General features: G+C 46.0%; 1 protein-coding gene across 8 annotated transcripts in view; it reads right to left on the bottom strand.

Moving 5' to 3' along the window:
- TAF8 (TATA-box binding protein associated factor 8) overlaps positions 1-18,955 on the bottom strand; it is a 41,132-nt gene that overhangs the window by 11,033 nt on the left and 11,144 nt on the right. For 4 of the 8 annotated variants that reach the window (XM_009205168.2, XM_017957859.2, XM_017957858.2 and 1 more), the window contains exons 6-8: positions 13,509-13,656; positions 11,332-11,474; positions 3,721-3,860 (exon numbers count right to left, since the gene is read on the bottom strand). In XM_009205168.2, coding sequence (XP_009203432.1) covers positions 3,721-3,860; positions 11,332-11,474; positions 13,509-13,656 — 431 coding nt within the window. Of the gene's footprint in view, positions 1-3,168; positions 3,424-3,716; positions 3,861-11,331; positions 11,475-13,508; positions 13,657-18,955 lie in introns of those variants that run through there. The other 4 variants (XM_009205169.2, XM_021937258.1, XM_003897590.4 and 1 more) reach the window with 3 other exon arrangements.

Genomic DNA, 18,955 nt, shown 5'->3' with positions numbered 1-18,955 from the left:
CAGTTCTATTTATTTACAAAGTTTTTATTATGAATTTTTATTGAGATTTTCATAAACATTTTTAATCTGCATGTTTACTACTTTTTGCCTCTAAGAAGTCCCATAAAGTTATAAAAAATAGAAATTTATAAATACACATTGAGAATTATGCATTTTTATACAACCAACAGGCAGGTCAATGTTTCAAGTTGTCTAACCCTTTCCTTGTCTCCCCTCAGAACAAAATTTTAAGAGTATAGCCTCTGAGGCCAGGTGCGGTGGCTCATGCCTGTAATCCTACCCACACTGGGAGGCTGAGGTGGGTGGATCACCTGAGGTCAGGTGTTCGAGACCACCCTGGCCAACCTGATGAAACCCCATCTCCACCAAAAATACAAAAAAAAAATTAGCCAAGAGTTGTGGTAGGCGCCTGTAATCCCAGCTACTCGGGAGGCAGAGGCAGGAGAATCCCTTGAACCCAGGAGGTGGAGGTTGCAGTGAGCTGAGATCACACCATTGCACTCCGGTCTGGGTGATAAGAGCGAGACGCCGTCTCAAAAAAAAAAAAAAAAGAATAAGACGCAGTCTCAAAATAAAAAAAAAGAGTATAGCCTCTGAAATCTCAACAGCAGAAATAGCAGCCCTTTTCCAAATCCCACCTATAACTCAGCACAACTGCATTCAACAGGCGCTTACTTTGGATAATAACAACAAATGGAAACTGTAGAAACACTGACTGGGACGACGCCTCCCAAGAGCAGTGAGAACAGCAAGCTGGGATTGGCCACGGCTTGAATGTGGGGCTGTGTTTATAAACTCATCAGGCCAAGAATCACTAAGAACTGAATCACAAACCCTGAGAAGGCCACATAGGCCAGTCTAACTGCTTTGATCTAGGAGAGTTTCAGGTTACTACAAACCTGGAAAACTCCTATTTAGTCCAGTTGGGGACTCCAGATTTTTTTTTTTTTTACTAGCGTCCCGTCTTCAGTTCCTGACAAGCAGCTCTTTCCTTACAGTACAGTGAGGCCAGAAGAACATGGAGCCTGCTGTGAAGTCCCCAAGTTTTTCAAGTTCCCATTCACCAAGGGAATGGAAGATTAAGAGATGGGCTGGGCACTGTGGCTCATGCCTGTAATCCTGACACTTTGGGAGGCCAAGGTGGGCGGATCACTTGAGCCCAGGAGTTCAAGACCAGCCTGGGCAACATAGCAAAATCCTAAAAATACACACACACACAAAATTAGCCAGGCGTGGTGCAGGCACCTGTAATCCCAGCTACTCTGGAGGCTGAGGTATGCGAATCGCTTGAACCTGGGGAGTGGAGGGTGCAGTGAGTCGAGGTAGCGCCACTACACTCCAGCCGGGTCGACACAGCAAGACCCCATCTCAAAATAAAAGGAGTTGAACTGTGGAAGCCAAAGAGGAGTAAGTGAAGTTAAATATGGACGTTAGGATTCTAACTTGGGAAACAGCTTATTCATCCAGTGTTCACTTCCACGTGTCGTTGCATTTTTCTTCCTTTGATTTGGTTTTAAAAGCTCTTCCTTAGGAAACCAGAAAAGATATCAGCATGCCCAGCATCCTCCTTAAAAACTTGTTTTCTGGTTTGTAGAGTACATTAAGAATGAAGTTGTTCTCCCCACAGGATACAAAGTGGTTGGAGAGACTCAGACCTGCTTCTTGGAGAACGCCTCAGCTTGGCTCACTCCTGCCCATCCACCAGCCTTCCAGCTGACCAGCCATGTTTCTCAGCTTTCAGAATACGAGATGAGGCCCAGCCCTCAACACTGCACCCTCACCCCACCAAATCCTTTCCTATTGTTTACTTTATATATTTTTTATTTTTTTGAAATGGAGTCTTGCTCTGTCACCCAGGCTGGAGTACAGTGGCACAATCTCAGCTCACTGTAACCTCCGCCTCCCAGGTTCAAGTGATTCTCCTGCCTCAGCCTCCTGAGTAGCTGGGATTACAGGCGTGAGCTACCACACCCAGCTAATTTTTGTATTTTTAGTAGAGATGGAATTTCACTATGTTGGCCAGGCTGGTCTCGAACTCCTGACCTCAGGTGATCCGCCTGCCTTTGCCTCCCAAAGTGCTGGGATTACAGACATGAGCCACTGCACCCGGCCCCTCTTTCCTAGTGTTTAAACCCCATGGCTCCTCTATCAAGTCCCAGAACAATACAGCCGACGCTCTAGGCTCTTGTCAGAGAAAACATCCTCTTCCAGAAGGGGCAAGACTTGGCAGTTCCCAAGCACACATTCCTCAGAGGAGCAATAAATGGTAAATCTCTCCGGAGGAGAGTGCTGCCCCACTTCAGGGAGCTTTCGTCAAATGCCGACGGGAGGATAGGTGCAGCCCTGACATGTCGTTCTCCTTCACAGTGACGTATGTGCTCAAGACTCATGACTCCTGCCCGCCCCGATCAAAGCTGTGCTGTGTGGCCTCCGGTTTCCAACACGCTGAGGGAGTACAAAGTCACTTTCCATCAGCTCAATGGAATACTTGGAGCCCAGATGAGGAGAGAAATAAGAATGAAGTTCTGGGATGAGAAAGTGGTGCCACAAATCGTGAGTCAATAAGAGGGATCCAGATATCCTGAACACGCTGGACAGTCTTCTTTGTAATAAGCACAGCAGCAAAGAGCCCTTTCTTTCCTGTCACTTTCCCTGGTCTCCTGAGTTTCAAAGGAATCAAATCCTGTGATAATGAACGAAGTCACTGGCTGCCGCTATGCCCCACCACATGGCCTGGTTGATTAAGAAAGTCTCTGGCAGGGCACGGTGGCTCACACCTGTAATCCCAGCACTTTGGGAGGCCAAGGCAGGGGATCACTTGAGGTCAGGAGTTCAAGACCAGCCTGGCCAACATGGCTAAACCTTATCTCTACCAAAAATACAAAAATTAGCTGGGCATGGTAGCTCAGACCTGTAATCTCAGCACTTTGGGAGGCCAAGGCAAGTGGATCACTTGAGGTCAGGAGTTCAAGACCAGCCTGGCCAACATGGCGAAACCCCATCTCTACTAAAAATACAAAAATTAGCCAGCATGGTGGCACTTGCCTCTAGTCCCAGCTACCATGGGAGGCCGAGGCAGGAGAATCGCTTAGACCAGAGAGGCAGAGACTGCAGTTAGCTGAGATCGTGCCACTGCATTCCAGCCTGGGAGACAGAGTGAGACTCCATCTCAAAAAAAAAAAAAAAAAAAAAAAAAATTCTCATTGTTCTGTTCATATCTTCCTCAACCCAAACATCCAGTGAAAATAGGTCATCTTAATAGACGGTTTGCCATGAAAATCATGTCCGATCACACCCTGCAGCCTTGGCTCGGCCATGAGGAGGTCACCCTCTTTTCTTCCCTTGAGTGGCTTTAACTCCCTGGGAGGGTGGAATCTGCGCCCCCGTACAAGCCAGTTTTCCTTCTCAGCTCAGGAGAGGGACCTAGAAAGAAGAGGAACCATGGAGCCTCCTGGTGGGGGCCCTGTCTGCTCTCCTTCTAGGGGAAAACAGCTCCAGTGCTGTGAGGGTTGGTCCCTAGACTGCAGGACACTCAACCACTAAGGAACGAGAGCTATGTACGGGAGCCAAGTAAGACAGGAAAAGGGAGACTGTTCCCTCTCACCAAAGTGGCTCTCCCCAAGGCTCAGCCCCACTGAGGAGACTCTTTTCTACCAAGGAGCAGAGAAGACCACCTCGGTGGGACAATGAAGGCTCTCTGGACCCCAGCCTCCGACTCACTTCTTCCTGCGGATCTTGGGTTTCTTCACGGGCCGCAGATAAGGGTTATCGATGATGTTCTCCTCCCCATTCCGGCTTCCCGACAAGGAGGGGTTCTGCTGCAAGACAGAGGTGTTCTCCTTCTCGGCTCCAGAATCCTCCTTTGAGCAAAAGCCAAAATAAAGCACAACACCAACAGCATAAGGAAAGAGATCATGCCCATAATTGGAATGACCATTAGCATCCTCTAACAGAGAAATTAGAACCTGGGAAGCACCTTCCTTCCAATGTTCGTGTCTTTGCCCCTGATGAAGTGAGGCCCAGGCAGGGGCTGGCTATGAAGGGAAGGCAAGACTAACAGCCTTGACCTAGGAGAGCACACAACAGAGTCCAGAGTCTTGAACCTCTGGAGAAGGCAGGGACAGGGGTTAGAAAGAACAGAGACCTGAGAGGGACAGGAATCAAACTCAGATGCCTCAGGGAGGATGCCCAGCCTGGTGGGGAGATGAAGAAGAAAAGTGATCCTGGATGCCCTGCAGGACTGGGAGATACAGGATCAGAACACATCATTTGCATAGGGTATCTCCTGGCCAAGCTAGCCTAAGTCAGAACAGATTTCCTCCTCAAATTCTCACATTTCTGGTACTTGTAACATGGTCCCAACGATCACATCCCAGCATAGGCCAGAAACCTCTAGAGCCCTGAGGGTTCCACTAAGGGAAGCAGAGTCTGCAGGTACAGCACATGCACATCATTGGTAATGCCTATCTGCAACCCATGAGGCAGGGTTTGTTTGAGACGGAGTCTCCCTGTGTCACCCAGGTTGGAGTGCAATGGTGCAATCTCAGCTCACTGCAGCCTCCGTCTCCCGGATTCAAGCAATTCTCCTGCCTCAGCCTCCCAAGTAGCTGGGATTGCAGGCATGTGCCATGACACCCAGCTAATTTTTGTGTTTTTAGTAGAGACGGGGTTTTACCAGTTGGCCGGGCTGGTCTTGAACTCTGAGGCAGGGTGTTTTACTGTTCATTTTTTGAGAAAAATGTGGTTTTTCAGAAAAGTTTGTAAGTTCACATGTAATCAGTATGATCAAAATTCTTAAAAAGTCACAGTTGTGTATAGACACAGAAAAAAAGGTAATATGCTGACATTTAAAAAACTGTTCTGGGAGTATGAGCAGTCAGTTCTCCTTTCTTTATTCACAGGCTCCTCTATTTTCCACGTTTGGTGGGCTGCGCCCCCTGGTGACAGGCCAAGGGGAAGAAGTTCTTCCACGGGGAAGAAGTCACTGAGCTTCCTCTTCCTGTTCTGCAACTTGAGGCCAAAGAGGCCCTCACTGACCTCAAGCAGGAGAGGCTGCTGTCAAAACAGAGGGCACCGTGACCAGACGGCATGAAATCAACAGCAGGTTCCCCCGACAGGACAGCTGGCCTAGGGCATGGACACCAGTCTCAGGTTTAATGAGCCGGAAGAAACCAGATCACGTCTAGGTTTCCCTGCGGCACGTGCCCTCTCTCTGTCCTATCAATTGTTCTCTTCAAAGACCCAGTTCCATTGGCCCAGTATCAGGGCCTATGTACTTTTCCTCTCCAGCACCCAATCCAGTGGGACCACAAGGTGACCTAGAGCCACTGGGGCCTTCTGGAAACTCTTGAAAGCAAGTGCTGCAGGACCAACCTAGTTCAGGCCAGACCAGGTGCCGGAAAAAAAGGTCTGCCCATAACCAGAACTCCCTCGGGTATTTGGCATCCAACCTTTCTGAAGTTCCTAATGGCGCAACAGAGTAGTATCTCCCCACTCTGTCCACCCTATCATTTCTCTACAGTAGACAGCCTATCTTCAAAGTTAATGGAAGTTCACTTCATCCGTGCCTTCAGTGTTTTCTGAGATACAGATAGAGGTGACACTGTTAGAGGTGCTGAAAATGACAGCTTCAAGACACTGCTGGTGGGTCCAGAGGCTCCCTCCCTTCGGCTCACCATGGCTCATGAGAGCAGGACGACAGGCTTCCTTCTCCCAAGCAGACCTCACAGAAATGTCCCCTTCAGCGATACACAGCATTGAGACGGTTAGGGGTGGGGGAGTCAGTAAAAAAAGTAGGCCAGGCGCGGTGGCTCACGCCTGTAACCAACACTTTGGGAGGCCGAGGCGGGTGGATCACCTGAGGTCAGGAGTTCGAGACCAGCCTGGCCAAATTGGTGAAACCCCGCCTCTACTAAAAATACAAAAAAAATTAGCTGGGTATGGTGGTAGGTGCCTATAATCCTAGCTACTCGGGAGGCTGAGGCAAGATAGTCGCTTGAACCCGGGAGTTGGAGGTTGCAGAGAGCCGAGATCGTGCCACTGCATTCCAGCCTAGACGACACAGCGGGACTCCATCTCAAAAAAACAAAAAAGCAAAGTGTCAAACTGACCCAGAGATTTGTAAAAAAGGTGAGAGCAGAATGGTCTATCAGGCACTCCCTGAATTGCCTGTGAGCTCTAGCAAGCCCTAAACCCTCTGTGGTGATTGCATCCGGTCTCCCAGCTCTCTGTGCCATCTCCATGCCAACTGTTCCCTGGAGTACACTGCCAGCCCTCACCTCTGCCGACTTCCAGACTCATGCAGCCAGCAGCTCACTCAGCATTTCCACTGGGGTGTCAGACAGGCAGCTTGGACTTCAGGCACCTAAGTCTGAATTGGGGACCTTCCCCTGTGAGTAAACGGCGCTTTTCAGTCCCTCCCATCACAGGTGATGGCAACTCCATCCTTCTAATGGCTCAAGTCACAAACTCTGTGGTCATTCTTGCTTGTTTTCTTACTTTTATTTTTAAATAGGGTCTCACTACGTTGCCCAAAACTGGACTCAAATTCCTGGGCTCAATCTTCCTGCCTCAGCTTCCCGAGTGACTAGGACTACAGGCATGCACCACCACATCTGGCACACTTCTTTTCTTTCTCTGACATCCTACCCCCAATCTGTTAGCACAGCCTTTTGGACTTACCTTCAAAATTCAGGCAGGTACTGACCACTTCCACCACCTCTGTGGCAACCACTCTGCTTGGGCCCACCACTGCCTCTCACCTAGGCTATAGCAACAGCTTCCTGACTGATCTCTCCAGTCCGTTCTCACCGAGCCATCAGAGTGATGCTTTAAGAAGCTCAGAAATGTCCCTCCTCTGCTCCACACCCTCCCACAACTCCCACCTCACTTAGTTAAAAGTCAGTTCTTAAAACAGCCTGCAAGGCCCTACCCAATCCACAAGCCACTCACTATTCCACAGGGCCTTTGCACTGCCCATTCCCTCTGCCAGAGCACTCTTCCCCAGATATCCGCATGGCTCACTCCCTCACCCAGTTCAAGCCCCTGCTCACATATCCCCTTCTCGGTAATGCCTACTCCGAGCACCCCACTTAAAACTGAAGACTCCTCCTCACCCCGGATCTTCCCCTACTGTTTTTCCCAGCACAGCACTTTCATTTCTGATATACTATGCAATGATTTATTCATATATTATGTTTACTGTCATTCTCCCACAGCCAAACATACGTTCCTAAAAGGCAGAGGTTTTCTTTGTTTTTCTCACTGCTTTATCCCAAGCAGCCAGAATAGTATCTGGCACATACTAGGTGCTAAACAAACACTGGTTGAGTGAGTGACTGGTACATTTTTCATAAGAGAGTAAAAGTTTAGATATCTGGGTCGGCTGCAGAAAGCAGCCGGTTCAAATGTGTGAGAAAAGAATCTATTATACATGAATTTAAAATGAATAGCTCCTTTATGTTCAAGTACATGGAGAAACTAGAACCAGGTTAAATAACGTGCTGCCTAACAACAGACCTTGAGAGGTCCACTGTCATCAAGAGATAAAAGAATAATTTAAAATACCAGTTATTTACTTCGCTATAACAATGTCTGTAAATGCTAAACACAGAAAACAACCTAAGTGGTCATGAGGGACTAGATAAATTAAATGGTTACAGCCATACAATGGAAGATAAAGCAGCTGTGAGGAACGATGCAGCTCCTCCCTTATAGTTGTGGAATGACCAAGATACAGCCAGGGAGAAAGCAAGAAGAGAACAGTTTGTGATCTGCTGTTTCAGTTCAAAATAACAATTAAAAAACAAAAGTCTCTAGAAGGATACACAAGAGGCTGGTGAGACAGTTGCCCTGTGGGAGGGAAAGTGGGTAACAGGGAACAGGATGGGAGGGATTGTCACCATACATCTTTTTGCACACTCTGCATTTTGAAACATATGATTGTATTTCCTAGTCTAACAAAAAAACATTAGGTCCAAATGACTAGTAAATTGTCGCTAGAATCTTTGTCTTGAAGTCATTTTATTTTATTTTTAGGTTATATAGCCTAAAAAAGCAGGGGAGGGAGCAGTGTGTGCCAGGAGCTGCCACGTGCCAGGCACCTGATAGATACCAGCTCTACCTCAAGCTCCCCCTGTCCCTTGAGGTAGGTGTTTCTGTTTCTACTTACAAGGAAATAGACTAAGGTGTTAAGTAACGCAATCACAGTCACACACGTGGCAAGCAGCACAGTCTGGATTTAAAGCTAGGCAAGTTTGACTCTAAGACTCAGGCCTTCCTACACTCCTGCTCTCTGCAACCCTGGCTTGGCCTCGTGGTATTCAAGAGTCCTCAGGCAGTCGCTGATATTCTTTAGGTTCAATTACCACCATGACCTCACATCACTACAGGACTGTCAGTGAATGCATGTCCAGGCCCTTCAACTATATTGTACTTACAAAGGTATGATGTTTACATGACTCCTTTCTCATAAGGTGAACCTCAACTTAGTCCATGACCCAATCACCGTATCTCAGCCCAAATTAACAGAAGCATACAGTAACAATTTCCTCTGCTTTATTTAAAGCCATGGGCTCCCAGCCCTAATTCTGAAAGGAATAATTCAACATTTAGGAAAAAAAAAAAAAAGTATGTCTAGGCCGGGCGTGGTGGCTCATGCCTCTAATCCCAGCACTTTGGGAGGCCAAGGCGGGTGGATCATGAGGTCAGGAGTTCGAGACCAGCCTGACCAACGTGGTGAAACCCTGTCTCCACTAAAAATACAAAAATTAGCCGGGCATGGTGGCGCGTGCCTGTAATCCCAGCTACTCAGGAGGCTGAGGCAGAAGAATCGCTTGAACCCGGGAGGCGGAGGTTGCAGTGAGCCGAGATCTTGCCACTGCACTACAGCCTGGGTGACAGAGCGAGACTCTGTCTGGGGGGAAAAAAAAAAAAAAAAAAAAAAAAGGATGTCTAAGCAAATAAGATCTTCTGCAAATACAGATGGCACAGGCATATTCCACTAGCAAACCAGAGTGGCTGGCTGCCACTTGGTGCACCTCATCTTAGAGAACATGAGGGATGCTCAGTCCAACTACAGCCACTAAGGCATCCAAGCTAGTGCTGATTTTAAAGGATGGTTGAATATGGTAAACTGGCTATATAACCCTATTAGCCTTGAAGGCATTCGAGCTTCTGGTGGTTCCGTAATTGTACTTCGCACTTTCTCCAAGGGTGCAGGAACAAGAGGGGGCTCTTATCCTTTAACTTGCTGAGTGTGACACACCGGTGAGCAGAAAAGAAAGTATTCCCTAAAACAAGCCAGGACTAGAACATCTCCTTGCCCACCTTTGTCTCTGAACCCACATGTTCCGTCTCCTATCCTGGGTATGAAATGTCCAGAAGAAGGCTAGTCCCCCCATTTGGTCACGGGCCCATCCCCTCTCCCCTACCAAACAACATCATTCCCAGACGTTTCTTTTTTTCCTGTATCCCTTTTGACCAGATTATTCCCGGCAGCACACAAACATGTTCTTTTATCTTAAAAAACAAAAACATAAAACGCCTCTCTTAATTCCTTCATTTTCCCCTTTTTAGTTACCACTCCACCATTCTCCTTCCCTGTACTGCAGGGAACACCACACGACTTTCTGTGCCAATGGAAATGTTCAGTATCTGCACTGTCCAGTAGAGCAGCCACTGGCCATGTGAGGCTATTAGATACTTGAAATGTGGCTAGTGAGATTAAGAAACCGATTTTTAGTTTTATTTAATTAATTTAAATACCCACATGTGGCTAGTGGCTGCTGTAAAGGACAGCACAAGTCTATACTCACTGACTCCTCTTCTCTCCTCCCATTCTCTCTGAATTTACTCCAGGTCTTCGCTCTCATTCTTACTGAAATGGTTCTCATCAAGGTCACAAATGGCACCCACACTGCCAAATCTAATGGTTGAATTCTCAGTCCTCCTACCATTGGAGCCACCTGCAGCTTGGGACACAGCTAATTGCTCTTTTCTCCCTGAAACACTTACTTCCCTTGGCCTCCAGGACACAGCCCTCTTCCCGATCTCCTCCCACCTCCATGCTGGTTCTTCTCATCTCTTCAAGCTCTACACATAGCAGCAGCTCCAGGGCTCAATGTGCCTCCTCTTCTTATCCTCATTCATCCCTGGAAGAGCTCATCCACGCTCATGGTTTTAGACATGACCTACAGACTGCTGGCTCCCAAATATGCATCTCCTGCCCTAACTGCTCCTCAAACTCCAACTTATATATCCAACTCTCCACCGGACATCACCACCTGATGTCTAACAAGCATCTCAAACTTAACACATCTACATTTAAGACACGAACATCAACTCCTGACTTCCCCCACACACCTGTTCCACCCAGTGGCTGTTCCCATCTTGGCTGAAGGCAATTCCATCTTTCCTATTATTCAGGCAAAAAAACCTTACAGTTTTCTTTAACTCTCTCTCATATCTACTCTGTCAACTGGCTCTGCTCTGAAAGTGATCTAGAATCTGACCAAATAACCTAGGTGACCACATCTCCTTATTTTTGCTACTCCTACCATCTCTCAGTTTACTGTGACAGCATCCTAACTGGTCTCCCTGCTTCTGCCTGCTCTCTATAGCCCATCCTCAGCACAGCTACCTGACTGACCCTATTAGCAAACCTACATCAGATCCTGACCCTCCTCTGCTCAACATCTCCAGTGGCTCCATCTCACTGAGTAAATGCCAAAGTGTCTAATCTAACCTTTAAGACCCTGTAAGGTCCGACTCCCCGTGGGCTCTCTCGGACCTCATCCCCTACTGTTCTCCCTCTTGTTCACGCCACTCTGGCCACCCTGATGTCCTTGCTGTTCTTCAATACAACAGGGGAGCTCCCGCCTCAGGGCCTTTGCACCTGCTGCACCTGCTGCTTAGAAAGGCTTCACCCCTAGACATGCCCATGCCTTGTTCCCTTCAGGTCTTTACTCAAATGTCCCCTTCTCAGTCACCCTACCTAATACTGCATCCCTCCCATCCCCATCCCCACTTCCTGTTTCATTTATTATTTTTTCATTAGCCCCATGAGGACATGGAATTTTGTTTATTTGGTTTCCTACTAATTCCCCAGCACCTGGAACTGTATTTGTTGAATGAATGAGTGAATCCCCAGGACACGGATGTGTCTCTAAGTAGATCAGGTTGCACCTGGATCATCACACAAGCCCTCAGGCAGGCCCCTAATACAAAGTCAGAGACCTAAGGTCGATCATGTCCAGGTCCCAGGGTGACAGACTGAGGGCAGGGCGGGAGAGTTTGGGGGATACTCTGAGGTTGGCAGAAGGTGGAACCCACCATGCTGATATGAAGAGCAAGGTTCTCCGTGTCTGTCTGTTCATCCTGCTCCGAGGAATCTGTCTCTTCCATCTGTTGCATCTCCAGTTCAGATGGAAGAAGAGCTGTCAGGTAGGGGATGGTGAAAGGTCTGGCAGCAATCACTGGCGAATTGGAAGAGAGGCATGAGTCCACTGTCACAGACACCTCACAGCTGGCTTAGCATCCTAGAGCCTCACATCAGTGAGCAGCATCAGAAGATAATACTGGCTAACTCGCTCCAAGTACTTACGCAACAGGCCAGGCAATGTCCTATGGTCTTTACTCATGTTATCTTTCATCCTTGCTCCCATCCTATTAAGTACGATTAGGCACAGAGAGGTGAAATGACTTTCCCAAGCATGCTGAAAATGGCAGAATGGGATTCTAACTCAGGCAGTATGACTTCAGAATCTACTTTTTTGCCAAGTACAACTGAGATAAGATTGAAATGGGGCTATAGATAGAATCCTAGCAACACGTGAGTTTTGAGATCTTGCACCCAAGGTCAGTTAAACCCCTCTAAGCTTCATTTCCAGAGCAGGAATATTGATTCCTTCACCCTGAAGGACTCAAGTCCAAAGGCTGGATTTGAGCACTCTGCATATATGCATGTCCACTGAGCTGTAAGACACTCTGGTAAATGAGAGTTCCAAAAAGCAATGAGGATGAGAGGAAGAAATTGATTTAAAATTAACATTAAAAGAAAGAAGGCCAGGTATGGTGGCTCATGCCTATAATCCTATCACTTTGGGAGGCTGAGGCAGGAGGACTGCTTGAGCCCAGGAGTTTGAGACCAGCCTGGGCAACATGGTGAAATCCCGTCTCTAGGAAAAATAAAATTAGCCAGGTATAATAGTGCATGCCTGTAGTCCCAGCTACTAGGGAGGCTGAGGTGGGAGACTTGAGTCCAGGAGGTCCAGGCTGCAGTTAGCTGCGTTTGTGCCACTGTACTCAAGACTAGGTGACAGAGTGAGATCCTGTCTCAAAACACGAAAAGAAAAAGTCTCCGTGTATACTTCTATGGTAGAATGTGACTGTTAGAAAATGCTCTAGAATTGGCTGGGCGTGGTGGCTCATGCCTATAATCCCAGCACCTTGGGAGGCTGAGGCAGGTGGATCACTTGAGCTCAGGAGTTCAAGACCAGCCTGGTCAACTGGGTGAAACCCCGTCTCTACTAAAAATACAAAAAATTAGCCGGGTTGGTGGCTAATGCCTGTAGTCTCAGTTACTTGAAGCAGAAAAATCGTTTGAACCTGGGAGGCCGAGGTTGCAGTGAGCAGAGATCGCGCCACTGCATTCCAGCCTGGGTGACAGAGCAAGACTCTATCTCAAAAAAAAAACTTAAAAAATGGCAGAATGGGATTCTAAGGCAGTATGACTTCAGAATCTACCCACAAAAACTCCAGAATTATTTTTTACTGTGGGTCAGATGTGGGGTCCGGCAGTAAGAGCTAGATTTGAATGCTATCTACTAGCCATGCTCCTTGAGGAAATGACTTCATTTCTCTTGTGCCTCATTGAAGGGTTCCTATGAAGGTAGTGATATATCAGTTCCTGACTCAGAGGTTCACAAGAGGATTTAATGAGATAATGTACGGGAAGTGATCGGCACAGTATCTGGCACTTAATAACTGGCAGCTGCTGTTATTCCAGAGCCAGGCACACAGCAGGCATTCCACAGGAGCTTGCTGAATGAAGGAATCGCCTAAACCAACCTCCCTCACTCATATTTGTAAAAACTGAGGTCTATGGAAATGAAGTAGCTTGGTCAACATGGCCAAACAGTGCCGAGATGCCAACTTAAATGAGATGGGACCTATGAGGGAATATCACGATGGGCAACTGGCCCCTGATGCCAGTGTTCCTTCTACTACCTGGGCTGCCACTGAGTGACTCTGATGCCTAGGCCTAGGCCACCTCAAGGTAACTCAATGGACCTCAAGCGGCCAGTCCCAACAGAGGCCATTACTGTCCTGGAGCTGTCAGTTAAGGACAGACTCTTAAGATCTGGGGAAAGGAGCCAGAAATCTGAGGGGCAAGCTGTACCCAAGGCAAGAACAAAAGCTTATTTGTTTCTTCCTACCATGCTGAGAGAAAAAAAAGATAGTGTGAGTATTTAAATAAGACAGGGTCCACACAGCGGGGCAACTCTCACATGGAAATGTGCTGACGTCATCTTTGAAAAGACTCTGAGTCTCGCCTGTCTTGGCCATGAAACGGGTAAGTGCCCGCTCCACATCGCGCCGCTGGGATGCAGCCTTCTCCCGCAGGACCTGGTAGTCTGACACGGGCTCACGGTACGTCTACAAACAGAATAGTAAAGACACTGAGGTGATGCCGAAGTATCATTCTGCTTTCATCAGCTCCCTGGCTTGCTGTTGCTATGCCCTATTCTCTAAAATGACCCAATACCAGGCCAGGCGCGGTGGCTCACGCCTATAATCCCAGCACTTTGGGAGGCTGAGGCTGGTGGATCACCTGAGGTCAGGAGTTCGAGACCAGCCTGGCCAACATAACAAAACCCCGTCTCTACTAAAAATACAAAAATTAGCTGGGTGTGGTGGTGTGCACCTGTAATCCCAGCTACTTAGGAGGCTAAGGCAGGAGAATGGCTTGAACCCGGGAGGTGGAGGTTGCAATGAGCCAAGATTGCATCATTGCACTCCAGCCTGGGCAACAGGAGCGAGACTCTGTCTCAAAAACAAATAAATAAAATGAAATAAAATAAAATAAAATGACTCAATACCATTAGTTAGAGCCAAGATCACCAAAGCACAGTAGAAAGGCGGACGAACAATGTAACTACATTAATATGTATTTCTAATTAAAAATTAAGGCCAGGCATGGTGGCTCACACCTGTAATCCTAGCACTTTGGGAGGCCGAGGTGGGTGGATCATGAGGTCAGGAGTTTGAGACCAGCCTGGCCAAGATGGTGAAACCCTATCTTTACTAAAAATAAAAAACATTAGCCAGGCGTGGTGGCAGGCGCCTGTAATCCCAACTACTTGGGAGGCTGAGGTAGGAGAATCGCTTGAACTTGGGAGGCAGAGGTTGCGGTGAGCCAAGATCACACCACTGCACTCCAGCCTGGGTGACAGAGCGAGACTCCATTTTAAAAAAAAAAAAAGAAAGAAAAATTAAGAAATGTACAAATATTTACTGTAGAGATTGTCCTGGGGCCTTCATTCAGCTCCCATGACAGATGGTCTCAGGTCTAAGAGACGCATCCTAAAGAAAGAGTGGGAGTGTCCCCAGGGAAGCCCTGACGGGGACCACAGGTTCCATCAGCGTAATGTGACCTCCTGCAGTATGGGAGTCGCTGCCTATGCGGATTTATGGATTATACCATCCCATCTTATTAAATCAATCCTCACCCACCCTGGCCAACACGGTGAAACCCCGTCTCCACTAAAAATACAAAAATGAGCTGGGTGTGGTGGCGTGCGCCTGTAGTCCCAGCTACTTGGCAGGCTGAGGCAGGAGAATCACTTGAACTCGGGAGGCGGAGGTTGCAGCGAGCCGAGATCGCACCATTGCACTCCAGCCTGGGAGAGTAAGACTCCATCACAAAAAAAAAAAAAAAAACAAACAATCCTCACAATATGGATACGTCGTTCCAAAAAGATTCCCTCAAAGAAAGAGGCTGAAGATCTTACTATACAGTGCAAGTGACCAAGAAAATGGCAGGCTGCCATTCTTCCTCCGAATTATGAGCTTGTTGGCAATCAAGTTATGGAATGAAAACAATTGAGATCAGAATGAGAAATGAGCCAAAACATTTTACTTTATTATTTTTATTTTTTGGAGACAGAGTCTTGCTCTGTCACCCAGGCTGGAGTGCGGTGGCGCAATCTCGGCTCACTACAACCTCCACCTCCTGGGTTCAAGCGATTCTTCTGCCTCAGACTCCTGAGTAGCTGGGACTACAGGCACATGCCACCACGCCCAGCTAATTTTTGCATTTTTAGTAGAGATGGGGTTTCATCATGTTGGCCAGGCTGGGTGAACTCCTGACCTCAGATGATCCACCCACCTTGGCCTCCCAAAGTGCTGTGATTACAGGTGTGAGTCACTGCACCCGGCCGGAAAATATTTTAATTGATAATGGCAATGGTGACATTTTAACAACAACCAATAAAGTAACTACTCTTCATGATATGGAGATAGTATTTTCAAAGGAGGCACCTAGAAATGTTTCTTTGTTGTCACCATCAGTTCAAGTGTGTCACCTATACAGTTCTCCTATCTATACTTAAACAAAGAAACAGAATTTTCTGACATGCTAAAAATCTTCCCAAAAGGCGGGGTATGGTGGCTCACACCTGTAATCCCAGCATTTTGGGAGGCCGAGGCAGGTGGATCACCTGAGGTCAGGAGTTTGAGACTAGCCTGGTCAACATGGGGAAACCCCGTCTCTACCAAAAATACAAAAATTAGCCAGGCATGGTGGCGGGCACTTGTAATTCCAGCTACTCGGGGGAGGCTGAGACATGAGATGGCTTGAACCTGGGAGACGGAGGTTGCAATGAGCCGAGATCATACCACTGCACTCCAGCCTGGGGGACTGAGACAAACTCTGTGCCCGCCCCTCCCCTCCCCTCAAAAAACCAAAACTTCCCCAAATTAAAATGAGTGGATTTTGAACATATTGTACTTGTTAAAAACATTAAAATGCAAAATCTTGTAATTATTCCTAAGACAACTTTTGGCACTCAATAAATTAGAAATTTAATAGAAAATTTTCAACAAAATTCTTTGAATAATGAGTAAATGAGAATAAAAAAATAGTTTTATGGCTTATTAAGAGCAGCCAATGATGTTACATATCTTTGTTATGTACCATCTTCAACTATGAGAGCCATTAAAGTATCAAAATAAACTAATCTTAGAATCTGACCTCCAACTTATTATTTCATCAAGTATTAAACCAAGATTTCTAGGCTAGCATGGTAACACATGCTTGTGGTCCTAGCTATTCTGCAGGCTGAGGTGGGAGGATTGCTTGAGCCTGGGAGTTCAAAGCTGTAGTGCCATGATTACACCACTGCACTCCAGCCTGGGCAACAGAGCAAGAACTCCACCTCTAAAAAAAGACTGAGTGCAGTGGTGCATGCCTGTGATCCTAGCACTCTAGGAGGCCAAGGTGCAAAGGCTGCTTAAGGCTAGGAGTTCAAGGCCAGCTTGGGCACCACAGAAAGACAAAAAACCTCTCCCCATCTCTATAAAATAACAACAACAAAACAAACAAATAAACAAAAAAAACCTATGATTTCAAAAAATAAAAAGCAGAGGCAGCCGGGCGCGGTGGCTCATGCATGTAATCCCAGCACTTTGGGAGGCCGAGGAGGGCAGATCACAAGGTCAGGAGATCGAGGCCATCCTGGCTTCCACGATGAAACCCCGTCTCTACTAAAAATGTAAAAAAATTAGCCGGGCGCGGTGGCGGGTGCCTGTAGTCCCAGCTACTCGGGAGGGTGAGGCAGGAGAATGGTGTGAACCCGGGAGGCAGAGCTTGTAGTGAGCCGAGAAGTGCCACTGCACTCCAGCCTGGGTGACAGAGCGAGACTCCGTCTCAAAAAAAAAAAAAAAAGCAGAGGCAATCACTCCCACTAGAAAAGGTTTTAGGTTTCCTAAACATTTTACAGGGGTAAGATTATCTTTTAATGTACATTATTTCGCACAATGTTACATTATAATATTCACATAAATAAGCAAACATATACTGGAGTATGTACCCATGCCTGGGCAAATTGCTTGCACCCAGGAATTTGGGACCAGCCTAGGCAACATGGTGAAACCCTGTCTCTACAGAAGATACAAAAATTAGCTGGGCATGGTGGTGCACCGCTGTAGTCCTAGCTACTCGGGAGGTTGAGGCGGGAGGATCACTTGAGTCTAGGAGGTCGAAGCTGTGGTGAGCTGAGATTGCCCCATTGCACTCCAGCAGCCTGGGTGACAAAGTAAGACCCTGTCTCAAAAAAAATTTTTTACAGATACGGATACACTATATCCCTATCTGTTAAAGTTAAAGAATGTTATGGGTTGAACTGTGTCCCCACAAAAAACATTTTTGATATGCCCTAGTACCTCACAATATGACCTTATTTGGAAGTAGGCATCTGGGTGACAGAGCAAGACTCCATCTCAAAAAAAAAAAAAGATTGTCTTAACCTAAAAGAGTAACAGAACCAAAACTGAAGGTTTAAGCAAAGTGAAAAGGGTTTGTAAAGGGTTGATCTTGTAAAAATTCTGTGGGTACCAACAAGTTGGCTAAGATTTAAACGAAATTATTTAGCTTTTTTCTGTAGGTTAAAACATTAAAATCATACTGATGTGGGGCCAGAATCTGGGCCCATGTGTCTGAATAATGGGGTTTTCTTAGAAAATTGATCTGCTGTTTGATGGAAAATTGTAAAGGAAAATTCTAAAAAGTTTATGAAAACCTTACCGTATGGTCAAACTAATCAAAACTGGGTAGAGATATAAAATTTTATTTAAAAAACTAGCTAACATTAAAGATGCACTAATGCAAATATGAAATTTGTTTTTCTCTTTTGAAGATGATTTTTATGTAATGTTAAAAGATAATGAAAGGGTTTTCTTTTCTCCTTTGGGTAAATGGCAGGGAAAAAAAAGAGGAGAGAGAGAGGAGAGAGAGATTCAGCTGGCCTCATGCTATCTTCATTGAGTCTTGTTTGGAAAGCTAGGTCTCCTCTATCAGAGTAAAGATTTTTCTTTTTAAAAAAATTGTTTGGAGTTATCATTTTGGCCAAACGAATGACTTATGGTGACCTGGGATTCTATTTTGTGATATCCAGTGCTTTAAACCTTTGATATTTGACAAACTTTCCAAAATCCAATTACAAATTATGTCTCTTTCTAACCTAACACTTTAGATATTATGTCCTCTAAAGCCCCAAAATGACATTTGGTTTATCTCATAAAAAAATCATACAGGAAGCATTGTCAAATACGAAATGGTGTTTTGCTTTCTTTGGTCTATGTTTGTATAACTATGTTATTGGTATATGTTTCAAAATTACATAAAACTTGTATAATTCTAATATGACTTAGTGTATGCGATCAGTAATAACTACAATTATTATGTTAACAGACTGTGTGCCACAAAGGTAACAAATTTCCTTGCCAATTGTGTCTTTAACTGTTGCTGCCCTAAAATGTTTTTGTCATACACAGACAATTGTTGTCTCATTTTGATCCTCTTTAAAAGATAGTTTTATAATTGGCTATAAAATTTAACAGGTGCTCATAAATGCAGGTTTCTGATTAATAACTCCAGAGATTGTGACATTAGAATACAGGAAAAACTTTCAAATAGAAGAGTGAATGGCGTTTGGTTTAGACTGTATTTGTATAAATATGTTATGTGTCCAAAATTATGGGAAACTTCTATAATGTTGATATAATTTACTGTATGTTAATAATTATAATTGTTATGTAAAATTGCTGTATGCCACAGAAGTAACCAAAATTCCTAGCCAATTGTAGCTTTAATAGTGGCTACAGACTTTTGTCATCCACAGACATTTTATCTTGCTTTGGTCCTTTTCAAAAGGTAGTTTATAATCAAATATAGGAC

The sequence above is a fragment of the Papio anubis genome, chromosome 6 (genome assembly GCF_008728515.1).
Source record: "Papio anubis isolate 15944 chromosome 6, Panubis1.0, whole genome shotgun sequence".
Classification (NCBI taxonomy): Eukaryota; Metazoa; Chordata; class Mammalia; order Primates; family Cercopithecidae; genus Papio; species Papio anubis.
Note: the sequence above shows the minus strand (reverse complement) of the source record. Positions and strands in the feature narration are given on the sequence as shown.